The sequence below is a fragment of the Ursus arctos genome, unplaced genomic scaffold (genome assembly GCF_023065955.2).
Source record: "Ursus arctos isolate Adak ecotype North America unplaced genomic scaffold, UrsArc2.0 scaffold_31, whole genome shotgun sequence".
In the NCBI taxonomy this organism is placed as follows: domain Eukaryota; kingdom Metazoa; phylum Chordata; class Mammalia; order Carnivora; family Ursidae; genus Ursus; species Ursus arctos.
Window position 1 is genome coordinate 27,866,077 of NW_026622997.1, and position 22,701 is coordinate 27,888,777.

At 36.5% G+C, this 22,701-nt stretch overlaps 1 protein-coding gene across 1 annotated transcript in view; it reads right to left on the bottom strand.

The window, feature by feature from the left end:
- Positions 1-2,281: 2,281 nt before the first annotated feature.
- The window catches only part of LOC130542235 (butyrophilin subfamily 1 member A1-like), a 101,566-nt gene continuing 81,146 nt past the window's right edge, over positions 2,282-22,701 (bottom strand). Inside the window, exons 7-13 of the mRNA XM_057304952.1 lie at positions 21,598-21,618; positions 18,758-18,778; positions 15,817-15,837; positions 4,622-4,648; positions 4,105-4,131; positions 3,524-3,550; positions 2,282-3,348 (exon numbers count right to left, since the gene is read on the bottom strand). Coding sequence (XP_057160935.1) covers positions 2,783-3,348; positions 3,524-3,550; positions 4,105-4,131; positions 4,622-4,648; positions 15,817-15,837; positions 18,758-18,778; positions 21,598-21,618 — 710 coding nt within the window. The 3' untranslated portion in view covers positions 2,282-2,782. The remainder of the gene's footprint in view (positions 3,349-3,523; positions 3,551-4,104; positions 4,132-4,621; positions 4,649-15,816; positions 15,838-18,757; positions 18,779-21,597; positions 21,619-22,701) is intronic.

A 22,701-nucleotide genomic window follows, 5' to 3' on the forward strand; every position in this document is an offset into this window, starting at 1 on the left:
CAAAGGAATGTTGAAAAAGAAAACCGAAACTGCTGGCATCACAATTCTAGACTTCAAGCTATATTACAAAGTTGGCATCATGAAGACAGTATGGTACTGGCAAAAAACAGGCACATAAATCACTGGAATAGAATAGAGAACCCAGAAATGGACCCTCAACTTTATGGTCAACTAATCTTCAACAAAGCAGGAAAGACTATCCATTGGAAAAAAGACAGTCTCTTCAACAAATGGTGTTGGGAAAATTGGAAAGCCAGATGTGGAAGAATGAGACTGGACCATTTCCTTACAACATACACAAAAGTGGATGAAAGACCTAATGTGAGACAGGAATCCATCAAAATCCTAGAGGAGAACACAGGTAGTAAGCTCTTCAACCTTGTCTGTAGCAACTTCTTGTTAGACATGTCTCCAAAGGCAGGGTAAACAAAGGCAAAAATGAGCTATTGGGACTTCATCAAGATTAAAAGCTTTTGCACAGCAAAGGAAACAGTTGACAAAACCAAAAGACAACCAACAGAATGGGAGAAGATATTTGCAAATGACATATCAGATAAAGGGCTAGTATCCAAAATCTATAAAGAAGTTCTCAAACTCAACACTCAAAGAACAAATAATCCAATCAAGAAATGGGCAGAAAACATAAACAGACATTTCTCCAAAGAAGACATCCAAATGGCCATCAGACACATGAAAAACTGCTCAACATCACTCGGCATCAGGGAAATACAAATCAAAACTACAATGAGATACCACCTCACACTAGTCAGAATGGTTAAAATTAACAAGTCAGGAAACAACAGATGTTGGCAAAGATGTGGGGAAAGGGGAACCCTCTTACACTGTTGGTGGGAGTGCAAGCTGGAGCAGCCCCTCTGGAAAACAGTATGGAGGGTCCTCAAAAAGTTGATAATAGAGTTACCCTATGACCCAGCATTTGTACTACTGGGTATTTACCCCAAAGATACAAATGTAGTGATCTGAAGGGGCACCTGCACCCCAATGTTTATAGCAGCAATGTCCACAATAGCCAAACTGTGGAAAGAGCCCAGATGGCCATCTACAGATGAATGGATAAAGATTTGGTATACATATATACAATGGAATATTATGCAGCCATCAAAGTAATTAAATCTTGCCATTTACAATGACATGGACAGAACTAGTGAGTATTATGCTAAGCAGAATAAGTCACTCAGAGAAAGACAATTATCATTATGATCTGACTGATATGTGGAATTTAGGAAACAAGGCAGAGGATCATAGAGGAAGAGAGGAAAAAATGAAAAAAGATGAAACCAGGGAAGGGGACAAACCTTAGGAGACTCTTAATCATAGGAAACAAACTGATGGTTGCTGGGGGGGAGGGGGGGAGAGGGATGGAGTAACTGGGTGATGGAAATTGGGGAGGGTATGTGTTGTAATGAGCACTGGATATTATATAAGACTGATGAATAACAAGCCTATATCCCTGAAACAAATAATACATTATATTTTAATTAATTGAATGTAAATTTAAAAATAAAAAAAAAAACGAAGTGAGGGTATAATCATACACTGAGATTAAGGGGGCAGTAGACTTGGAAATTTAAAGAAGGTGGATTTTTTTTTTAAGTTGACTCCATGCACTGCATGCAGCCCCACAGAGGGCTTGAACTCATGACCCTGAGATCAACACCTGGGCTGAGATCAAGAGTTGGATGCTTAACTGAACCACACAGGTGCCTCAAAGAAGGTGAAATTATTAATGAATCTGACTGCAAAAGTAAGAAAATTCAAATGGCTGGAGACACATGGGAGGATTATTGGATAGTGCTGGTGTTCAAGTTCTCATAGGTGGCTATGCATGTATAGAGAAACCAATCTCCTCTTATGTGTGGAATTTTATAGCATATTAAGCTGCCGGTATGAGAATGGATACTTAGATTGGTCCATATTTTGAGTTTTGCCAAGACAACATAACAGAAAGATAATGATGCCAGGGATTTTCATTTATCAGCAAGAGAACGCTAGAAATTATTAACCATGGGACTAAAGTAGGAAAGGGTAGGAAGTGAACTCAGGTGGAACTGATGCATCAGAAAAATTGAGGGATCTAAATGAGACTGACACACTGGAGTAGTATTAGTATCTAAGTAATCAACTACTGGACTTTATACTTTCTGTTCCATCTAAATATTCAGTTGTGGATGTCATCTGCCGCCATGTTTAAAGGGAGAGCGCATCATTCAGGGATAGATTCAATCACAAATGACAAATATCCAATAAACAAATGGCTTAATGATATAAAAATTTATTTCTCACAGAAAAGAATTCTGAAGTTACATAATAGAGTAGTTCCATAAAGTTGCCAAAAAAACAAGTCTATTCTAATTTCTCTGCCATGCATGTAGTATTTCATAGTCATAGATGTTCTTTCAGTTCTATTCACTGTGACAACTTTGTCCAGCAGAAAAGGTAAAGAGAAAAAGAAGGATACAATTTCTCTTTAAGGACACATTCCAGGAATCTTACAGAATAATTCAATTTATAACACACTGTCCATCAATTAGTCACATGCAGCGGAGGAAGCTAAGAAATCTAATGTTTATATGAGGTTGTCATAGGACAGGGTAATAGTATGAAAACATTATAAGTAAGGAAGAAGAGAGAATTGATATGAGGAGCAATCATCAGTTTTTGTCTCAGAGCACCATCTTAAGAATAACTTATAAGAAACAGGAAAAGATCAATTTGCATCTCCTTAGGGGAGAATTATAATACTCACTGGGGCCCAAAATAATCATTGCTCATATACAGGCATATTAATTACAAGATCTCTCTCTTCTCCACCTGGACAGATGGCTAGGGAGCCTGAGGCAGAGGACCAAAGCCTGAAAAGTGGTCTTAGGGCACCACTAAATGTGTTCTGAGGAAAGGAGAAAATGTGGGATCCATCTGTCATATTATAGAAAGATACATCTCCAGCCTCATAATCCAGAAATATCCCCACACTATGGGGTATTTCTCTTACAGTAAGACAAGCTTCTGGGGAGGTGAGGGCCCAGTACTCCCTATTATAGAGCCTGATGGCCCAGAAACCATTCTGTGGGGACACTGTGACCCTCCCCTTCCTTGTTACATTATTCTGACAAACTCCCAGGTCCCAAGAAGATGCATCCTCAACCTTAACCTCCCAGAAGGATCTCCCAGAGCTGATGTGCAGCTGACCCAACACACAGGGGAGGGAGTCAAATCTCTGGGTGGAGCTGGGTAGATCTTGATGCCTTTCTTGCCAGGTCACTCGCCTCCTGTTTTCAGACAGGAGGAGGGAAGGATGGGCAGTGGCTGCATCCAGGGTCACATTTTCTGCAGACAAACGGACTATTATTTTTCTGGGAAGGATCAAGTAGGCCTGGGCCAGAGGGTCCCCCATTCTGTGAGGGTTTCTCTTGCCCTAGGTATATCTAACTCACCTCCACCCATCTTTTCCTGAGACTACCCCATAAGGAGCAGGATAGCTCCTGCATCATCATAGACTTACCAGCCTGGAACTCTTCTTTCCTCCAATCTACAAGAAACAAGTGTACATGAGAACACACCCTCTAAAACATAGCTGCCTTTCTTACCAGAATACTATGAATATAAATTCCCTAGGATTAATTCAGGAATAACAGCAACCAAAAGAAATACTCTTTCATATCCTTAAATATCTATTTGCCTTTTGCTAAATTGTGTTTGACTTGAAGATCTGACACATCCCTATGTTCTCTTTATATAATGTTCCCTCGGGATAAATATCATTTAAGTATCTAAGATGTTGAGAGGAAATAGGGAATATGGTGAATCTGATCAAATAACTTACTTTTTGCTTTAGTTTTCTCAGATTTTTAGCAGACAACCACTCTATCTATGCTCAACCTATGCTCAAAAACAATGAAACTACTAACATTTAATATCTCCAACACACTATTATTTATTAAAATATTGAGTAATCTCCTGAGTTCATGGAACGAATGCTTTAGAGTTGCTTTGCTTTTTAGTACATTGTTTTGCACAAAGTAGGTATTGATTTAAAATATCTTTGATAATAGGATTTTCTTCATCAGAGTTCATATCACTCACCAGCATATAATAGTGCCTTCCTCCAGTCTGGAAAAAAAGAGAAAAAAAAAAAAAAAGGAAAAGGAAACATTTTACCTGTTTTCTCTCAATGTCTTTTCCATTTCTCCATCTTTGTCCCATTTCTTCTGAAACTCTTGGATTTCCTCTCTTAATTCTGTATTGTTTTCATATTCCCTTTTCTTCAAATATCATAATAAAAAAGATCACGAGTAGCATAGGTACAAATATAGAAGCAAGACAAAGAGGAGCAGGAAAGAAAACATAAAATCAAGACAAGGATGGAAGAGAGGAAGAAGAAATGCTGAAATCATTTGAGGTTTGCACTTCTGAGAGAATTTACTAAAACTCTTTAAATTTAGAAAGCTGATGCTACAAATGCTTCTTTGCCAACCAAAGACTTTTTTTTTTTTTTTTTTTTTTGGTATTTCTGCATACTGTCTTACAACCTTAGGGCAGGCAGGATCCAAGAGATGGAAGAATGGAGCTTTGTGAGAGAAAAGTGGTAAGCATTACTCACCAGACTTGTATTGAGCCTTCCTCCTAGCTGAGAGAAAATACACAAACACCCATGTATGAGACAGATTTTCTTAACCTCATAAGGAAGATATAATTAAAAACACATTTGCCAATGTTTGTATCTGCATGTTGGCCAAGTAAAGCTCATTTCAAAAGTAATAAAAGGAATCTCCAAAGTCCGTTCCATGTAAAAACTTTACTACAATTTGCAGAATACAATCTCTCTACAATACAATGTAGAACATGAAGATTTAAATAATTCTTCTTATGTGATACTACAAATAGCATAGGAATATCTTAGAAGACAGCCTTCAACTTTAGAGATATATTATCAATGAAGTTTGAGTGAAAAAAAATGAACGTGTAAAAGACCATGAAGTAAGAGCAAACTATTGAATTAATAAGTAAATGTATTCAAGTAAAAATAAAAGAGTAATAACTGTGGTTGGAAAGAGACAGTAATCAAGCAAAGAATGCAAAAATACTTACATACCTTGGATCACTGGAAATATGGTCAAGAGAAGGAAACTTTCATGCATCAAGGTTACACTTGACATCACTAATATGCAAAGTGTGTAAAAGGCCACCAAATATAGGAACTTCTCTCACTTGGCCACTTTGGAATCTGAGCACATCCATTAAGAACTGAAGCAATATTATGTACAAAACAATGGGCACTTTGTCTCAGAAGACATGTTGGAGAACTCAATTTAAATGGCAGCTTTCAATTAAATAGAGGAAACCACTTCTTTACCTAATCCCCTCACCTCACCCAGCTTATAATGAAATTATGGCAATCATCTGGAAGATAGAAGCCTAAGAATAAATCAAAGGAATGAAAAGGAACAAATAAAAAATATTCCTAGGAAATACATTGGTAAAAAGAATGCCAGAAAAAAGTTACAAATTTCCTGCTGAAGTCCTTCTGAAAAGTAAAAAGGAAAAAACTCATGTAAATGTAAGCAAAGGTCAAGGAAAACCAACACAGAAAATGAAAATGAGTTGAAAATTTTCAGTGCACAGAATATTGGTAAGATAAATGGAATCAGAAAAAATAAACAAAACCCAAGAAATAGAAAGTAAAAAAACAGCAATTAAGTACATTTTTATCTTAGAAAAGTGAGACCAGGGTATGGATTTTTAACAATTGACTGAATAAAAGAAGAATGGTGAAGATGTGGAAAGAGGTAACTAGAATTTCATCCTATATATTTGTCTTATAGACAGTTTAAAGGATATAAGAAATTCAAGATTTAGAACAAAATATATATTTAACATAATTTTCTAAGAGATGTTATCTTATTAGTAGCTTAATGAAATAGATTATTAATTTTGAAAAAATTTCTGACTATGTCAGACAAAATAAGATACCCTTGGTGAAGACATTATTTGTATAATTAGTGATAAACATATGTATAGGAAGAAAAAAGATGACAGAGGAGTAGGGGACCTTTTTTCAGCTGGTCCCCTGAATCGAGCTGGATATCTATCAGATCATCCTGAACACCCACAAAATCAGCCGAAGACATAAGTAGATACATCTGGATCTCTACAAATGAACATCTTCAGCGCTGAGTATGGAGGTACGAAGCGGGGAGCCATGAATCTGCGCACACATATCAGAAGATAAACGGAAGGGGGAGGGAGCTGCTGCTATCGGGCGCAGGGAAGCAGTAGCCACCTACACTGGGGAGCGAGCCAGACTCGCGGACTGGCACCTGCGAGAAAGCAGACTGAGACCTGGAGCTCTGGAGCACGCACTCAAACTAGACTGAAACTGGGAGTTCGGGAGCATGCACGCAACCAGGCAGAAGACTGGAGCTCCAGAGCGCACTCGAACCACACTGAAACAGGGAGCTCGGGAGTGTGTGCGGGAGCCGGGGGTAGCTGGGGGTGTTAGAAGCACAAAGGACAGAGACATGCAGGCCCTGGGAGTGAGGGCTAGGAGAGCGGCTGTGGGGCGCACAACCCTGGACGCTGCAGGGTTTTTAGCAGCACCGACAAAAACAGAGTTAATGTGGCCAGGAGAGCTCAGTGGAGAGCGGACTGTGATCTCTCTGTTCTGAGACAGAGGCTAGGATACGGCCACTGTGGCTCAGACTCTCAGAAGAATCACAGAAAACTGTGATGGAAAGCCTCCAGAGAACAAAGGCTTGGAAATACTGGTTCGCATTGTGCCCATCCCCACCCCCTCTCACAGGGGTCAGGGCAACTGTACCCAAACAGGGTTGCCTGAGTATCAGCATGGCAGGTCCATCCCACAGAAGGCAGGCTGAAAAATCAAGAAGCCCACATCCCTAAGGTCCCTATAAAACAAGTGCACATTGCTTGGGTCCTGGTCAATAATTTGGGCCCTGGGCATCCCCACAACCTCTCCTCATCAGAATGACAAGGAGGAGGAATCCCCCACAGAAAAGGAAAGAAACAGACTTTGGCCTTTGCCACAGAAATAATGTATATGGATATAACCAAATTGTCAGAAATGGAGTTCAGAGTAACAATGATCAAGATGCTGTGTAAGCATGAAAAAAATATTAACAAAAATATTAACGAGAATATAGAATCTCTAAGGGCAGAAATGAGAGCAAATCTGGTAGAAATTAAAAATGCTACGAATCAAATACAGTCTAAACTGGATGCCTGATGGCCAGGGTAAATGAGGCAGAAGAACAAATTAGTGAATTGTAAGAGGGTATATTAGAAAAGAAGGAAAAAATGGGAATTGGCTCAAAAAAATTCAATCACAAGAATGTAGATTACGGGAGATTACTGACTCAATGAAACGTTCCTATGTCAGAATCATCAGTATGCCCAAGGGGGTGGAGAAAGAGAGAAGTCTAGAAGAGATATTTGAGCAAATTGTACCTGAGAACTTCCCTAATCTGGCAAAGGAAACAAGCATTCATGTCCAAGAGGCAGCGAGGACCCCTCCCAAGATCAATGAGAACAGACCAACACCACATCACATCATAGGGCAATTCACAAATATTAGATCCAAGGATACAATATTGAAAGCGGCCAGGGGAAGAGAATCCTCACGTACAGAGGGAGGAACATCAGAATAACATCAGACCTGTCTACTGAGACCTGGCAAGCCAGAAAAAGCTGGCAAGACATAGAGCTCTAAGTGAGAAGAACATGCAGCCAAGGATCCTTTATCCAGCAAGGCTGTCATTCAGAATGGATAGAGAGACAAGGAGATTCCAAGATCAGCAGAAACTGAAAGAATATGTGACCACCAAGCCAGCCCTACAAGAAATATTAAGGGGGGGGTTCCATAAAAGTAAAAAGACCCCAAGAGTGATACAGAACAGAAATTTACAGACACAATCTATAGAAACAAAGACTTCACAGGCAACAAGATGACATTAAAATCATACCTCTCAATAACCATTCTCAACATGAATGGCCTAAATGCTCCCATATAATGCCACAGGGTTGCAGATTAGATAAAAAGACATGTCCCATCCATATGCTGTCTACAAGAGACTCATTTTGAACCTAAAGATACATCCAGACTGAAAGTGAAGGGATGGAAAACCATTTTTCATGCCAACGAATCTCAAAAGAAAGCTGGGGTAGCAATTCTCATATCAGACAGATTGGATTTTAGACTAAAGATGGTAGTTAGAGATACAGAATTACACTATATTATTCTTAAAGGATGTATCCAACAAGTGGATATGACAATTATAAACATCTATGCCCCCAACAAGGGAGAAGCTAGATACACAAGCCAACACTTAACCAGAATAAAGAGACATATAGATAATAATACGTTAATAGTAGGGGACCTCCACACTCTGCTCTCAGCAATAGACAGATCACCTAAGCAGAAAATCAACAAAGAAACAAGGGCTATGAATGACATACTGGACCAGAAGGACCTCATAGATATATACAGAACACTACACCCAGAACAACTGAATACTCATTCTTTTCAAATGCACATGGAACTTTCTCCAGAATAGACCACATACTGGGTCACAAAACAGGTCTCAACTGATACCAAAAGACAGATTATTCCCTGCATATTCTTAGACCACAATGCTTTGAAACTGGAACTCAATCACAAGGAAAAATTTGGAAGAAACTCAAGCACTTGGAAACTAAGAACCATCCTGCTTATGAATGATTGGGTAAACCAGGGAATTAAAGATGAGCTTAAGCAATGTATGGAAACCAATGAGAAAGAAAACACATCAGTCCAAAACCCATGGGACACTGCAAAGGCAGTCCTAACGGGAAAATACATAGCCATCCAAGCCTCACTCAAAAGAATAGAAAAATCTAAAATGCAGTTTATATATTCTCACCTCAAGAAGCTGAAGCTGGAAAAAAAGAACAGGCCTAACCCATGCACAGGAAGGCAGTTGATCAAGATTAGAGGAGAGATCAATGAATTAGAAAGCAGGAGCACAGTAGAGCAGATCAAGAACACTAGAAGCTGGTTCTTTGAAAAAATTAATAAGATCAATAAGCCACTGGCCAGACTTTTTCAAAAGAGTAGAAAAAGGACCCAAATTAATCAAATTATGAATGAGAGGGGAGAGATCACAACTAACATCAAGGAAATAGAAACAATCATTAGAAACTATTATCAACAACTATATGCCAATAAATTAAACAATCTGGAAGAAATGGATACCTTCCTGGAAACCTATAAACTACCAAGTCTGAAACAGGAAGAAATTGATTATCTAACCAGACTGGTTAATTATGAAGAGATTGAAGCAGTGATCAAAAACCTCCCCCAAAACAAGAGTCCAGGGCCTGATGGATTCCCCAGAGAATTCTATCAAACATTCAAAGAGGAAATAATACCTATTCTCCTGAAGCTGTTTCAAAAAATAGAAACAGAAGGAGAACTGCCAAACTCATTCTATGAGGCCAGTATTACCTTGGTCCCCAAACCAGGCAAAGACCCCATCAAAAAGAATTACACACCGATATCCCTGATGAATATGGATGCCAAAATTCTCAACAAGATCCTAGCTAATAGGATCCAACAGTACATTAAAAGGATTATCTATCACAGCCAAGTGGGATTCATCCCTGGGATGCAAGGGTGGTTCAACATTTGTCAATCAAACAGTGTGGTAGATCACATCAACAAGAAAAGAATCAAGAACGATATGATCTTTTCAATTGATGCAGAAAAAGCATTTGACAAAATACAGCATCCTTTTCTGATTAAAACCCTTCAGAGTTTAGGGATAGAGAGTACATTCCTCAATTTCATAAAAACCATCTATGAAAAGTCTACAGCGAATATCATTCTCAATGGGGAAAAGCTGAAAGCCTTTCCCTTAAGATCAGGAACACGACAAGGATGCACACTCTCACCATTATTATTCAACATAGTACTAAAAGTCCTAGCAGCAGCAATCAGACAACACAAGAGAATAAAAGGTATTCAAATTGGCAAAGAAGTCAAACTCTCTCTTCGCAGATGACATGATACTCTATATGGAAAACCCAAAAGACTCCACCCCCAAATTACTAGAACTCATACAACAATTCAGTAATGTGGCAGGATACAAAATCAATGCTCAGAAATCAGTTGCATTTCTATGCACGAACAATGAGACTGAAGAAAGAGAAATTAGGGAATCCATTCCATTTACAATAGCACCAAAAATCATACTATATCTCCGAATTAACTTAACCAGAGAGGTAAAGGATCTATATTCTAGAAAGTACAGATAACTCTTGAAAGACATTGAAGAAGACACAAAAAGATGGAAAACTATTCCATGCTCATGGATCTGAAGAATAAACATCGTTAAAATGTCTGTGCTACCCAGAGCAATCTACACTTTCAATGCCATCCGGATCAAAATACCAATGACATTTTTCAATGAACTGGAACAAACAGCCCTTATATTTGCGTGGAACCAGAAAAGACCCTGAATCACCAAGGAAATGTTGAAATGGGCAAACAAAGCTGGGGGCATCACGTTGCTGGCTTTCAGGCTACACTACAAAGCTGTGATCACAAAGACTGCATGGTACTGGCACAAAAACAGACACATAGAACAATGGAACAGAATAGAGACTCCAGAAATGGACCCTCGGCTCTATGGTCAACTAATCTTTGACAAAGAAGGAAAAAACATTCAGTGGAAAAAATACAGTCTCTTCAATAAGTGGTGCTGGGAAAATTGGACAGCTATTTATAAAAGAATGAATCTTGACCACTCTCTCACACCATACACAAAGATAAACTCCAAATGGATGAAAGACCTCAATGTGAGACAGGAATCCATCAAAATCATAGAGGAGAACATAGGCTGTAACCTCTTTGATATCGGCCATAGCAACTTCTTTCATTACACATCTCCAAACGCAAGAGAAGCAAAAGAAAAAATGAACTTATGGGACTTCATCAAGATAAAAAGTTTCTGCACAGCAAAGGAAACAGTCAAAAAAGTAAGAGGCAGCCCACGGAATGGGAGAAGATATTTGCAAATGACAGTACAGATAAAAGACTGGTATCTAAGATCTATAAAGAACTTCTCAAACTCAATACATGAGAAACAAATAATCAAATCAAAAAATGGGCAGAAGATATGAACAGACACTTTTCCAATGAAGACATACAAATGGCTAACAGACACATGAAAAAAGGTTCAACATCATTTGCCATCAGGGAAATTCAAATCAAAACCACATTGAGATACCACCTTACACCAGTTAGAATGGCAAAAATTGACAAGGCAAGAAACAACAAATGTTGGAGTGGTTGTGGAGAAAGGGGATTCCTCTTACACTGTTGGTGGGAATGCAAGTTGGTACAGCCACTTTGGAAAACAGTGTGGAGGTCCCTTAAAGAGTTATAAATAGAGCTACCCTATGACCCAGCAATTGCACTTTGGGTATTTATCCCAAAGATACAGACGTAGTGAAGAGAAGGGCCTTATGCACCCTAATATTCATAGCAGCATTACCCACAATAGCTAAATTGTGGAAGGAGTCAAGATGCCCTTCAACAGATGAATGGATAAAGAAGATGTTGTCCATATATACAATGGAATATTACTCAGCCATCAGAAAGAACGAGTTCTCAACATTTGCTGCAACATGGACAGCACTGGAGGAGATAATGCTAAGTGAAATAAGTCAAGCAGAGAAAGACAATTATCATATGATCTCATTCATGGAACATAAAGAATAGCAGGGAGATCAGTAGGAGACGGGAAGAATGAAGGGGGGTTAAACAGAAGGGGGAATGAACCACAAGAGACTATGGACTCTGGGAAACAAACTGAGGGCTTCAGAGGGGATGGGGTGGGGGATTGGGATAGGCCGGTGGTGGGTATTAAGGAGGGCACATATTGCATGGAGCACTGGGTGTTATATGCAAACAATGAATCATGGAACACTACATCAAAAACTAAGGATGTACTGTATGGTGACTAACATAACATAACAAAAAATTAAAAAGAAAAAAGAACATATGTATAAATCCTGAAATGATCTTTCTAGAGGATTTCACAATCATTTACAAAGTGAATGACTGTGGGCCTGGGTATAATCATTTGCAATTCTGTTGATAGCTAGTTCTTTGCTTTTAATAAAATTTAATTTAGTTGTCAATTGATTGTACTTTCCAAATTATCTTCAAAATCTGTCCTCTTGGATTTTATCATTTACTTTAGAAAGTCATGGAAGTGACAAGGCTCTAACTAAAATCTTTCTATTCCAATAACTTACATATAAGTAGAGAATTTCTCAGAACATAAATCTCTTAAAAGCAAACAGAAAAGAAAATTGGTGTTGATTACTGAGTCATGTGTTTGGGGAAAATGTAATTTTTGAAATGAATTCTAGAGGAAAATGAATACTATGAATTATAAGCAAAACGTTAGAAGGGTGTGATTGAAACACTATCTTTTCCCTAAAATGTGGCTCTATACTTTATTGAAATCTCTTAAAAAAAACTTTCATGGAAAGTTCAAAAGATTAGCTCATTTATTAAGTTGATATTTTGTAGAAAGCAGTATTTGAGGGACACCTGGGAGGCTCAGTCAGTTAAGTACCTGCCTTTGGCTCAGGTCATGATCCCAGGGTCCTGGGATCAAGTCCTACATCAGGGTCCTTACTCAGCGGGGAGCCTGCTTCTTCCTCTGCCTGTTGCTTCCCCTGCCTGGTTTCTCTCTCTCTGACACATAAATAAATAAAATCTTTTTTTTAAAACAGTATTTGAAAATCCTTACAATTTATACGATTCAAGCTTTTATGTACAATGCCTTTAGTTGTCCTACGTTCTTTTTTTAAAGTGTTTATTTAACTTCCAATTAGTTAACATATGGTGTAATGTTAGTTTTAGATGTATACTTTAGTGATTCAACACTTCCATACCACACCAGGTGTTCATCACAACAAGTGCATTCCTTAATCCCTATCACATATTTAGCCCATCCCCAGACCCACCTCCTGTCTGGTTATCATCGGTTTGTTATCTTATACTTAACAGTCTGTTTCTTGATTACCTCTCTGTCTTTTTTATCCCCCCCATGTTAATCTGTTCTGTTTCTTAAATTCCATATATGTGAAATCATATTTGTCTTTCTCTGATTGACTTACTTTGCTTAGCATAATACTCTCTAGCTACAACCTCATCATTGCAAATGGCAAGGTTTCATTCCTTTTTATGGCTGACCAATATTCCATTGTAAATATATGCCACAACTTTTTATCCATTCATCAATTAATGAACATTTGGGCTCTTTCCATAATCTGGCTCTTGATGATAATATGCTACAAACATCAGGTACATGTGCTCCTTTGAAACAGTATTTTTGTATCCTTTGGGTAAATAACTACTAGTGCAATGGCTGAATCACAGGGTAGTTCTATTTTTAACTTTTTGAGGAACCTCCATATTGTTTTTCAGACTGTCTGCACTAGTTTTTATTCCCACAAACAGTGTAAGAGGATTCTCTTTTCCCTGAATCCTTGTGAAAATCTGATATTTCCTGTGTTAATTACAGCCATTCTGACAAGTATGGGGTTGTATCTCACTGTAGTTTTGATTTATATTTCCCTGATGATAATTAACGTTGAGCATCTTTTCATGTGTCTGTTGGCCATGTGCCATCTGTATGTTGGCATGGTAATAGTATACATCAAGGAGAAGGGTGGTGATGGAGGACATATAGATTACAATGAGGGAAATGTTTCAGACACCAAGAAACCAGTCATTTTGAAGGAGATCAAAAGTAATGGGATATCAGAAATTAATATTTTTCCCTGAAGTCCTACTGAAAAAACAAAAGCAAAAAATGGAAAGATCAATGTAAAAATCATGGGAGATAACCACAGAGAAAATTCAAATTGGCTGAAAAATTCATATTTAAAATAACCCAATCAGATTTCAGGTGAACACTCACCTAGGCACACAACACTGGTGCAGAGAACACTGTTTTCTAAAGATTTTCACCAATAAGTAAAGGCTGGGAGAATGGAATTAATTTAATAAATTGACAAAAAATTAGGAATATAGTTCAAATTGTTTGATTTATAAAAATATTCTTCCTCCATTTCACAATATTTAGGTTCCTACTTATTCAGTATATTAGCTTTAAAGTGGTCATTGGCTACTTTAAATATATTTGTCAAATTGCAGTATTGCAGTAGCTACATTGTATAAAGTTGCCACAAATACTATACAAGGGGATACTGAAATATTGCTCACTTAAATAATGCAAGGTCAGGTTTCTGGGTGCCTCTGTTCACATTTTTGTCCACTGATTAATTCACAACCTTATTTTATTTGAGCTCTATGTTAACTCATGCCTGAATGAAAATTTTCTTAAATAAATGACATGGGTGCAAAATCCAGGACAGAGAAATGAATAGGGTTCTCTGAGAAAGATTCTGTTTCTTACCAGAGTTATACTATGCCTTTTTCCTATCTGAGAGAAAATATATAGAGACACATATATGAGACAGGTTTTCTTTTTTTTTTCTTTTATTATGTTAGACACCATACAGTACATCATGAGACAGGTTTTCTAAATGTTAGAAAGAAGATATGACTAAGGTCCTACATCTGCTAATGATTATTTTTGATAACTGACCAAGTTATGTCCATTCCATAATTAAGGAATTACATCTCTGAAATCCATCCCATTGACATCATCTCAGTGAATACCATGTGATACGTAGGGAAATAAAGATTTAAATAATTCTTGTGCTGAGATACTAAAGTTGGTGTAGAAATATCTTAGAACATAGCCTTAGACTTCAGAGATACAGTATCAATGAGATTAATTGAATGAAAAATGTATTATGGGGCACATGGGTGGCTCAGTCAGTTAAGTGTCCAATTCTTGATTTTGGAGGTCACGATGTCTGGGTCCTAGGATCGAAGCCCACATCAGGCTTCATGCTCAGTGGGGGATCTGCAAGGATTCTTTCTCTCCCTCTCCCTCTGTCCCTCAATCTTTTCCTCTCTATGATAAATAAATAAATCTTTAAAAAAAATGTATAAAGATCCCCCCAAAAACATTTTGTTGAATTACTAATTAAATAGATAAAACTTCAAATGAAAGAAGAGTAATAAATATGCTTGGAATGAGAAAATAACAAGTCATGGCCATGTAAAAAATATTTGTATATGTTTGATCACATAAGAATATGATCCAGGGAAGTTGAATAGCAAGTATCAAGATTATACTTGACTATAGTATATTTAGACTGTTTAGGAGGCCAATAGAAGAAAAAACTTATTTCAGAAACTTTGGAATCTGATCCCTTCCCTTCAGATTTAGGATATTTTCCTGTTCACAGTAAAAGGCACTCCAATTCAAACAACATGTGGGAAAACCCAAGTGAAAGGATATTTTCTAGAACATATCTTGCATGGAAACAAACACATTCTTTCTAACCTAATCCTCTGCATCTCACCAACCTTAAAATGAAATTATGGTAAACATCTGGAAGACAGAAGAAGATGAAGAATATATACCAAATAAAGGAAAAGGAATGAAAACCTTGGGCAACAGAATGAGAAGGGATAATAGGAGAATTTCAGGAAGCAAAAATAAAGTGGATAGAATAATTAGAAATTCAAAAAAACAAAGGACAAAGATGGGGATGGGTAATGAGTTAAAGAATCAGGAGATGACAAGAAAAAAATCATTCCTATGCAATGCACCACCAAAGGCATGTGAGGCTAAAAAAATTTACCATTTTGTTCCTGAAGTTCTTCTGAAAAAGAAAATGGAGAAAAGTTTGTAAATGTAAAGGGAAATAAATATGGAAAAGTCAGATGAGTTGAAAATTGCCAACACAATGTAAATTGGTAGGATGAATATAATGAGAAAAAAGTAAGCAGAAAATACACAGAAACTGAAAAATTGGCAAAAGAGCATGTGCTTATCTTCAGAAAGGGAGGAAAATGAGTGAATTTTCTCAAATGAGTATGTGATATGCAAATGTTGGAGAAGTGTCAGATAAACCACCTAGAATATTATCCTACACACACTTCCTTATAGATGGCTTTAGGTATTTAGGGAATTCAAGGTTTGGACCAAAACATGTATTTGATAAAATAATTTTACAATATATTCTTCTGCTAGTGGTGTTTTAAAATTATTTTTAAATTTTGCCAAATTCTTTTTTTACAAGTATATGACAAAACAAAGTGTCTTTAAGTGAAAACACAACTTGTATAAGTAATAATCAATCTGTAAATCTCGGGAAATTCTTTTCTGTAGATGTTAAAATCGTTGAGAAAATGAATGGATATAATGTACGGACACAGATCTTTCTGTAAGTCTGATGGTTTCTAATTCTTCGAGTGTAAGAAATGTGCTATAACTTAATTGTCAATATATGGAACTTTTAAAACTAGCTTTGGTAAACACTGAGATTTTTAGTGTTTAACTCAGAAGAAATTCAAAGAATTGAGTGATGTTGCTCTAACCCTTTTTTTCCCCATTTTGCTAACATAATATGAGGATGCAATTGCTAAGCACCTGTGTCTCTTGTAAGCAAAGAAGAAAATAAGAGGATTAAAATTGATGCTGAAATTGACTTGGGGGAAATAAAATATGTGTTAATGGTAGTATAGGAATTCTATAAATATCCTGAGTGCTATGGAAATGCACCTTCATGTATTTTTTAATTGAGCATGGTTTTATAAAATACAACAGTGAATGTTGGGAAAGGCACTCTCATGTGCATAATCCTTCAACCTCCACTCTGGTTTTGGTGTTAATCCATCTGCCTGACTCTTTGTCCATCTTTCTTGCATTGTTTAGAGCCTCACTCCACCTATTAGTCCTCATTTCTATCTCCCAAGTTTTAGGTATTCTTCAATTATATACCTTCTGGTCTAATTTTCCTCACATGCAAGATGAGGTTGTTATCACCTCTATCCATTGTTGGAAAGGAAATCTAATTATTTCTACACTAAATAACTTGAAAGGAAGGAGAATAAAGCATTACACGATGTGAATTAAGTTTAAAAGTAATGACCTAACCCTACATTAGGGTGACACTTATACATCTGCCAGACAAAAATACTACCATTTACACACACCTTATTAATAAATTTACCTGACAGAAGTAATTAACCTACATAAAGGACATGCAAAGATGCAGAAGTAATAATGACGGAAGTTGAAATATAAAATAAGACTGCAAACTTCAGTTGGAAAGATAAAATAACGAGGCAAAATCATAGAAAAATACATGTACTTGGAGTTGACAAAGATGATGATGGAGAGATTGAAGACAAATGTATGAGAATCAGGTAAAGCAAAGACATACAGAGAATAATAAGTCAATTAAATTTGCTTTTTACCTACTTATCTAAACACAGAGGGGGAATTAATTCATGAAGAAAAGACTAATATTAGGAAGGGAGGAGGGAAAAACTTGAAACACTTCTATAATTTTCTTCTGGTGCAAAGCGACTTACATTTTTGAGAACTGGGAACACTAAGCTCCAAAGGCATTTTCATCAACAATAGGTAATTTTGGTTTGTAACTCCCGCTTGTGTAAAAGGTACACTTTAGCACTTATTTTAAGAAAATGAGACCCAGAGAAGTGAAATAGGGCTTTCTCTGGGATAGCCAATGCCAAATTATTCATCTTGCATTGGCCTTCTACCATCTTGAAAGTAAAGCACAACATATATACACGAGATAGGTTCTCCGAAAGTGAAAAGTAAGCATGCAGTATTGACACTCAACCACCAATAATAGTATCTTTAGCATCGCTCATGGCATGTTTGCTACAGAAATTAAGGTGATTTTTTAAATATTCTAATCCCTATGAAAACATAAGTAAAATTGAAAAAAGAAATCATCTAGCTAACGATGGGTTATTAAACTTTATGACTATTTTAGGGTCTTATAAGAGAACTTTATAGGAACATCTTGGACAATAGCTTCTCATGTCACATTAAAAAAATCAGATTGAGAAATATCAATGATATTTCCTTCAGAAATAAAACTTATGTACAAAGATGCAAAAGGAAGACGACTTTGCAGAATTAATCATTGGGTGAATTAAAATGTAAAGAAAAAGTGTAACTATAATGGCTGGAGAAAAAAAAAACAGGCCCAATTATCTAAAAGTACTTACATACAAGAGAATGCTTGACTAATGATTAATGGCAATGGAAGAGTGAGCCTCAGTCTCACACTTGACCAATGAATAACATCAGAAGTTACAGGTGTTTGAAAGGAAAATGGATAAAGGATTTAACTCAGTAACTTTAGAGTGCTCTCCCATGTCCTCAAGATTGAGGTAGTATCATGTATATAGTAATGAGGACCCATCCCTGGAATACATGATAGGGGACCTAGGTAATGAGTTGTAGATAAATGTAATTGAATGGAAACCATGTGACCATTAGCTAAATTCCTTTATTTCACCAACTTCATAATTTTTACACACTGGCCAGGCATAAGATGAAGAAAAGAGGTATGGGAAAGGATGGAAAACAGAAGTGAAGGAAACTTAATATGGGAAAAGTGCAGAAACCAAATAATGGGGAGGGAGAGCAGACATTCAAAAGGGAGGGAGAGCCAAGGGATGGCATGCAAGTGAAGAGGCAGGAAATGTCAGTGGTGAAAGCCATCATAGTGCAGACTAAAGGGTTGTCAGAGTACTTACCATTCTTTTTCTGAAGTTCTTCTGAGAAACAAAACAAAAAGATTAATGTGCTATTAATGTAACTATCAAAGTAAACATAAAGAAAATTAAATTTGTTAAAAAATAAGAACGTAAAGTTAAAACTAACAAAATGCTGCACACAGGCACACATCCACACACACACACGCACATCCCAGTGGTAGCACGCACACATGCACTCACACACACACACATGCACATCCCAGTGGTAGCACGCACACAGGCACTCACACACACACACATGCACATCCCAGTGGTAGCACGCAAACACACACACACACACACACACGCACATCCCAGTGGTAGCAGGAGAGCTCATTCTGACTTACATAATCCTCTCCAGAAAATAAAAAGGAAAAAGCAAAGAGTGATGAGTTTACTGAATTAGAGAATAAATGAGGAATGTTATTTCTGGTGATTACGTTTTATAGATATCTTTTTATAATGTTCTCATTCTTTCCCTAATAGGTTCTTTAACTCTTTCTATATCTACCTCTATCTTTATATATCACGCATGCACACACACACACACACACACACACAGAAGTTCTGTCTCTATACACACACACATGTAGATAGATAGAGATATAGATATACAAACAGAATTTCACCAATTACATGCTTATTCATATGAACATATGTTATACATAACATATGTAATACATAGGTTATATATATACAGGTACATAGCAACATGTAGTATTCATTTGTCAGCTCTTGGCATATGATTGTGGAATTCATCACAAGAAGTTAGAAAGTGAATAATTCCAATGAATGCATACAAATCTTTTCTCAGCTCTGGTCACATTCACTTTTGTACTTAAGAAAATATTGCAAGAGGGGTGCCTGGGTGGCACAGCAGTTGAGCGTCTGCCTTCGGCTCGGGGCGTGATCCTGGCGTTCTGGGATCGAGCCCCACATCAGGCTCCTCCGCTGTGAGCCTGCTTCTTCCTCTCCCACTCCCCCTGCTTGTGTTCCCTCTCTCGCTGGCTGTCTCTATCTCTGTCGAATAAATAAATAAAATCTTTAAAAAAAAAAAAAGAAAATATTGCAAGAGTATCCAGTTGGGTTGTGAGTTAATTCCTCACAAATAATTATTTGATAAAAAAAATCACTAAAGAATTTCGAGTATTTAATTGGAAAAAAATGTTTAAAGGTAAATTATTGTCATAATTTTGTTCTTCCTTCTCTCACTTCATCCTCTTGTTATTCTCTCTCTGCCTTCCTTCCAATTCCTTATCTTCAATTGTTCCTGTATCTCCAAGCTTTGCTTTCACCACATGATGATGATGATTATTATTGTATTGAAGTAAAATGGTGAGAAGGAGAAAATAAGAATGAAAGTTGAGAGGAAAGAAATGAGAGTGAAGAAAGAAAAAGAAGGGAGTAAATTAATTGAAGGAACCATCCACATTATGGAGATTAAAAAAAATCCAAGGAGAAATAAATAATGGTGGTGATTTCAGCACCCCACTTTCATCAATGAATACATCGTCCAGACATAAAATCAATAAGGAAATATTGGATTTGAACTACAATTTATATCAAATTGACCTAATAGACATATACAGATCATCCCATTCAACAGTACCAAAATGCACATTCTTTTCAAGCGCACCAGAGACATTCTCCAGGATAGAGCATATGTTAGATCACAAAACAAGGCTTGACAGATTTGTGAACATTTGAATCATATCAAGTAAATTTTTTTGGTTACAATGATATGAAACTATAGGTCAATAACTGGAGGAAAGGTGACAAATTCACAAATACAATGAGATTAAACAACATGTTCTGAAAACCCAATTGGTCAAAGAAGAAAACAAAAGGGAGGTCAAAAAATATCTTGAGATATATGAAAAGGGAATCACAACATACAGAAACATAAGGGAAAGAGCAAAACAGTTATAAGAGGAAAATTTATAGTGATCAATCCTACACTAAGGAAGAAGAAAGATCTCAAACAAACAACTTAACTTGATGCCTCAAGGAAATGCAAGAATGAACTAAACCCAAAGTTAGTAAAGGAAAGAAATAATAAAGATCATACCAGATATAAACGTAATAAAAGCCAGAAAACAATAGAAAAGATCAATGAAACTTAAAGTTGGTTTTTGGAAAGATAAACAACATTGACGGATCTTATTTACACTACCTCAGAAAAATTGGAGGAGATTTAAATGAATAAAATTGAAGAAGATGTTACAACCGATAAAGCAAACAATCAATAGATGAAAAACTAACTTTTTCTCCACGTTCTCATCAACAGTTGTTATCTTGTGTTGGTGGGATTATAAATTGGTTCAGCCATATGAAAAAAAAAAACAGTATAGAGGATCCTCAAAAAATTTAAACTGAGAAACTTGAGCAATTTATGGAAAACAATGAGAATGAAAACACATCGGTCCAAAAACCTATGGGACACTGCAAAGGTGATCCTGTGGGGAAAATACAACATTTACAGATTACAACATATTTTCTAGAACATATCTTGCATGGAAACAAGCACATTCTTTCTAATCTAATCCTCTGCATCTCACCAACCTTAAAATGAAATTATGGTAAACACCTGGAAGATAGAAGAAGATGAAGAATATATACCAAATAAAGGAAAAGGAATGAAAACCTTGGGCAACAGAATGAGAAGGGATAATAGGAGAATTTCAGGAAGCAAAAATAAAGTGGATAGAATAATTAGAAATTCAAAAAAACAAAGGACAAAGATGGGGATGGGTAATGAGTTAAAGAATCAGGAGATGACAAGAAAAAAATCATTCCTATGCAATGCACCACCAAAGGCATGTGAGGCTAAAAAAATTTACCATTTTGTTCCTGAAGTTCTTCTGAAAAAGAAAATGGAGAAAAGTTTGTAAATGTAAAGGGAAATAAATATGGAAAAGTCAGATGAGTTGAAAATTGCCAACACAATGTAAATTGGTAGGATGAATATAATGAGAAAAAAGTAAGCAGAAAATACAAAAATTGGCAAAAGAGCACGTGCTTATCTTCAGAAAGGGAGGAAAATGAGTGAATTTTCTCAAATGAGTACGTGATATGCAAATGTTGGAGAAGTGTCAGAAAAACCACCTAGAATATTATCCTACACACGCTTCCTTATAGATGGCTTTAGGTATTTAGGGAATTCAAGGTTTGGACCAAAACATGTATTTGATAAAATAATTTTACAATATATTCTTCTGCTGGTGGTGTTTTAAAATTATTTTTAAATTTTGCCAAATTCTTTTTTTACAAATATATGACAAAACAAGGTGTCTTTAAGTGAAAACACAACTTGTATAAGTAATAATCAATCTGTAAATCTTGGGAAATTCTTTTCTGTAGATGTTAAAATCGTTGAGAAAATGAATGGATATAATGTACGGACACAGATCTTTCTGTAAGTCTGATGGTTTCTAATTCTTTGAGTGTAAGAAATGTGCTATAACTTAATTGTCAATATATGGAACTTTTAAAACTAGCTTTGGTAAACACTGAGATTTTTAGTGTTTAACTCAGAAGAAATTCAAAGAATTGAGTGACGTTGCTCTAACCCATTTTTTCCCATTTTGCTAACATAATATGAGGATGCAATTGCTAAGCACCTGTGTCTCTTGTAAGCAAAGAAGAAAATAAGAGGATTAAAATTGATGCTGAAATTGACTTGGGGGAAATAAAATATGTGTTAATGGTAGTATAGGAATTCTATAAATATCCTGAGTGCTATGGAAATGCACCTTCATGTATTTTTTAATTGAGCATGGTTTTATAAAATACAACAGTGAATGTTGGGAAAGGCACTCTCATGTGCATAATCCTTCAACCTCCACTCTGGTTTTGGTGTTAATCCATCTGCCTGACTCTTTGTCCATCTTTCTTGCATTGTTTAGAGCCTCACTCCACCTATTAGTCCTCATTTCTATCTCCCA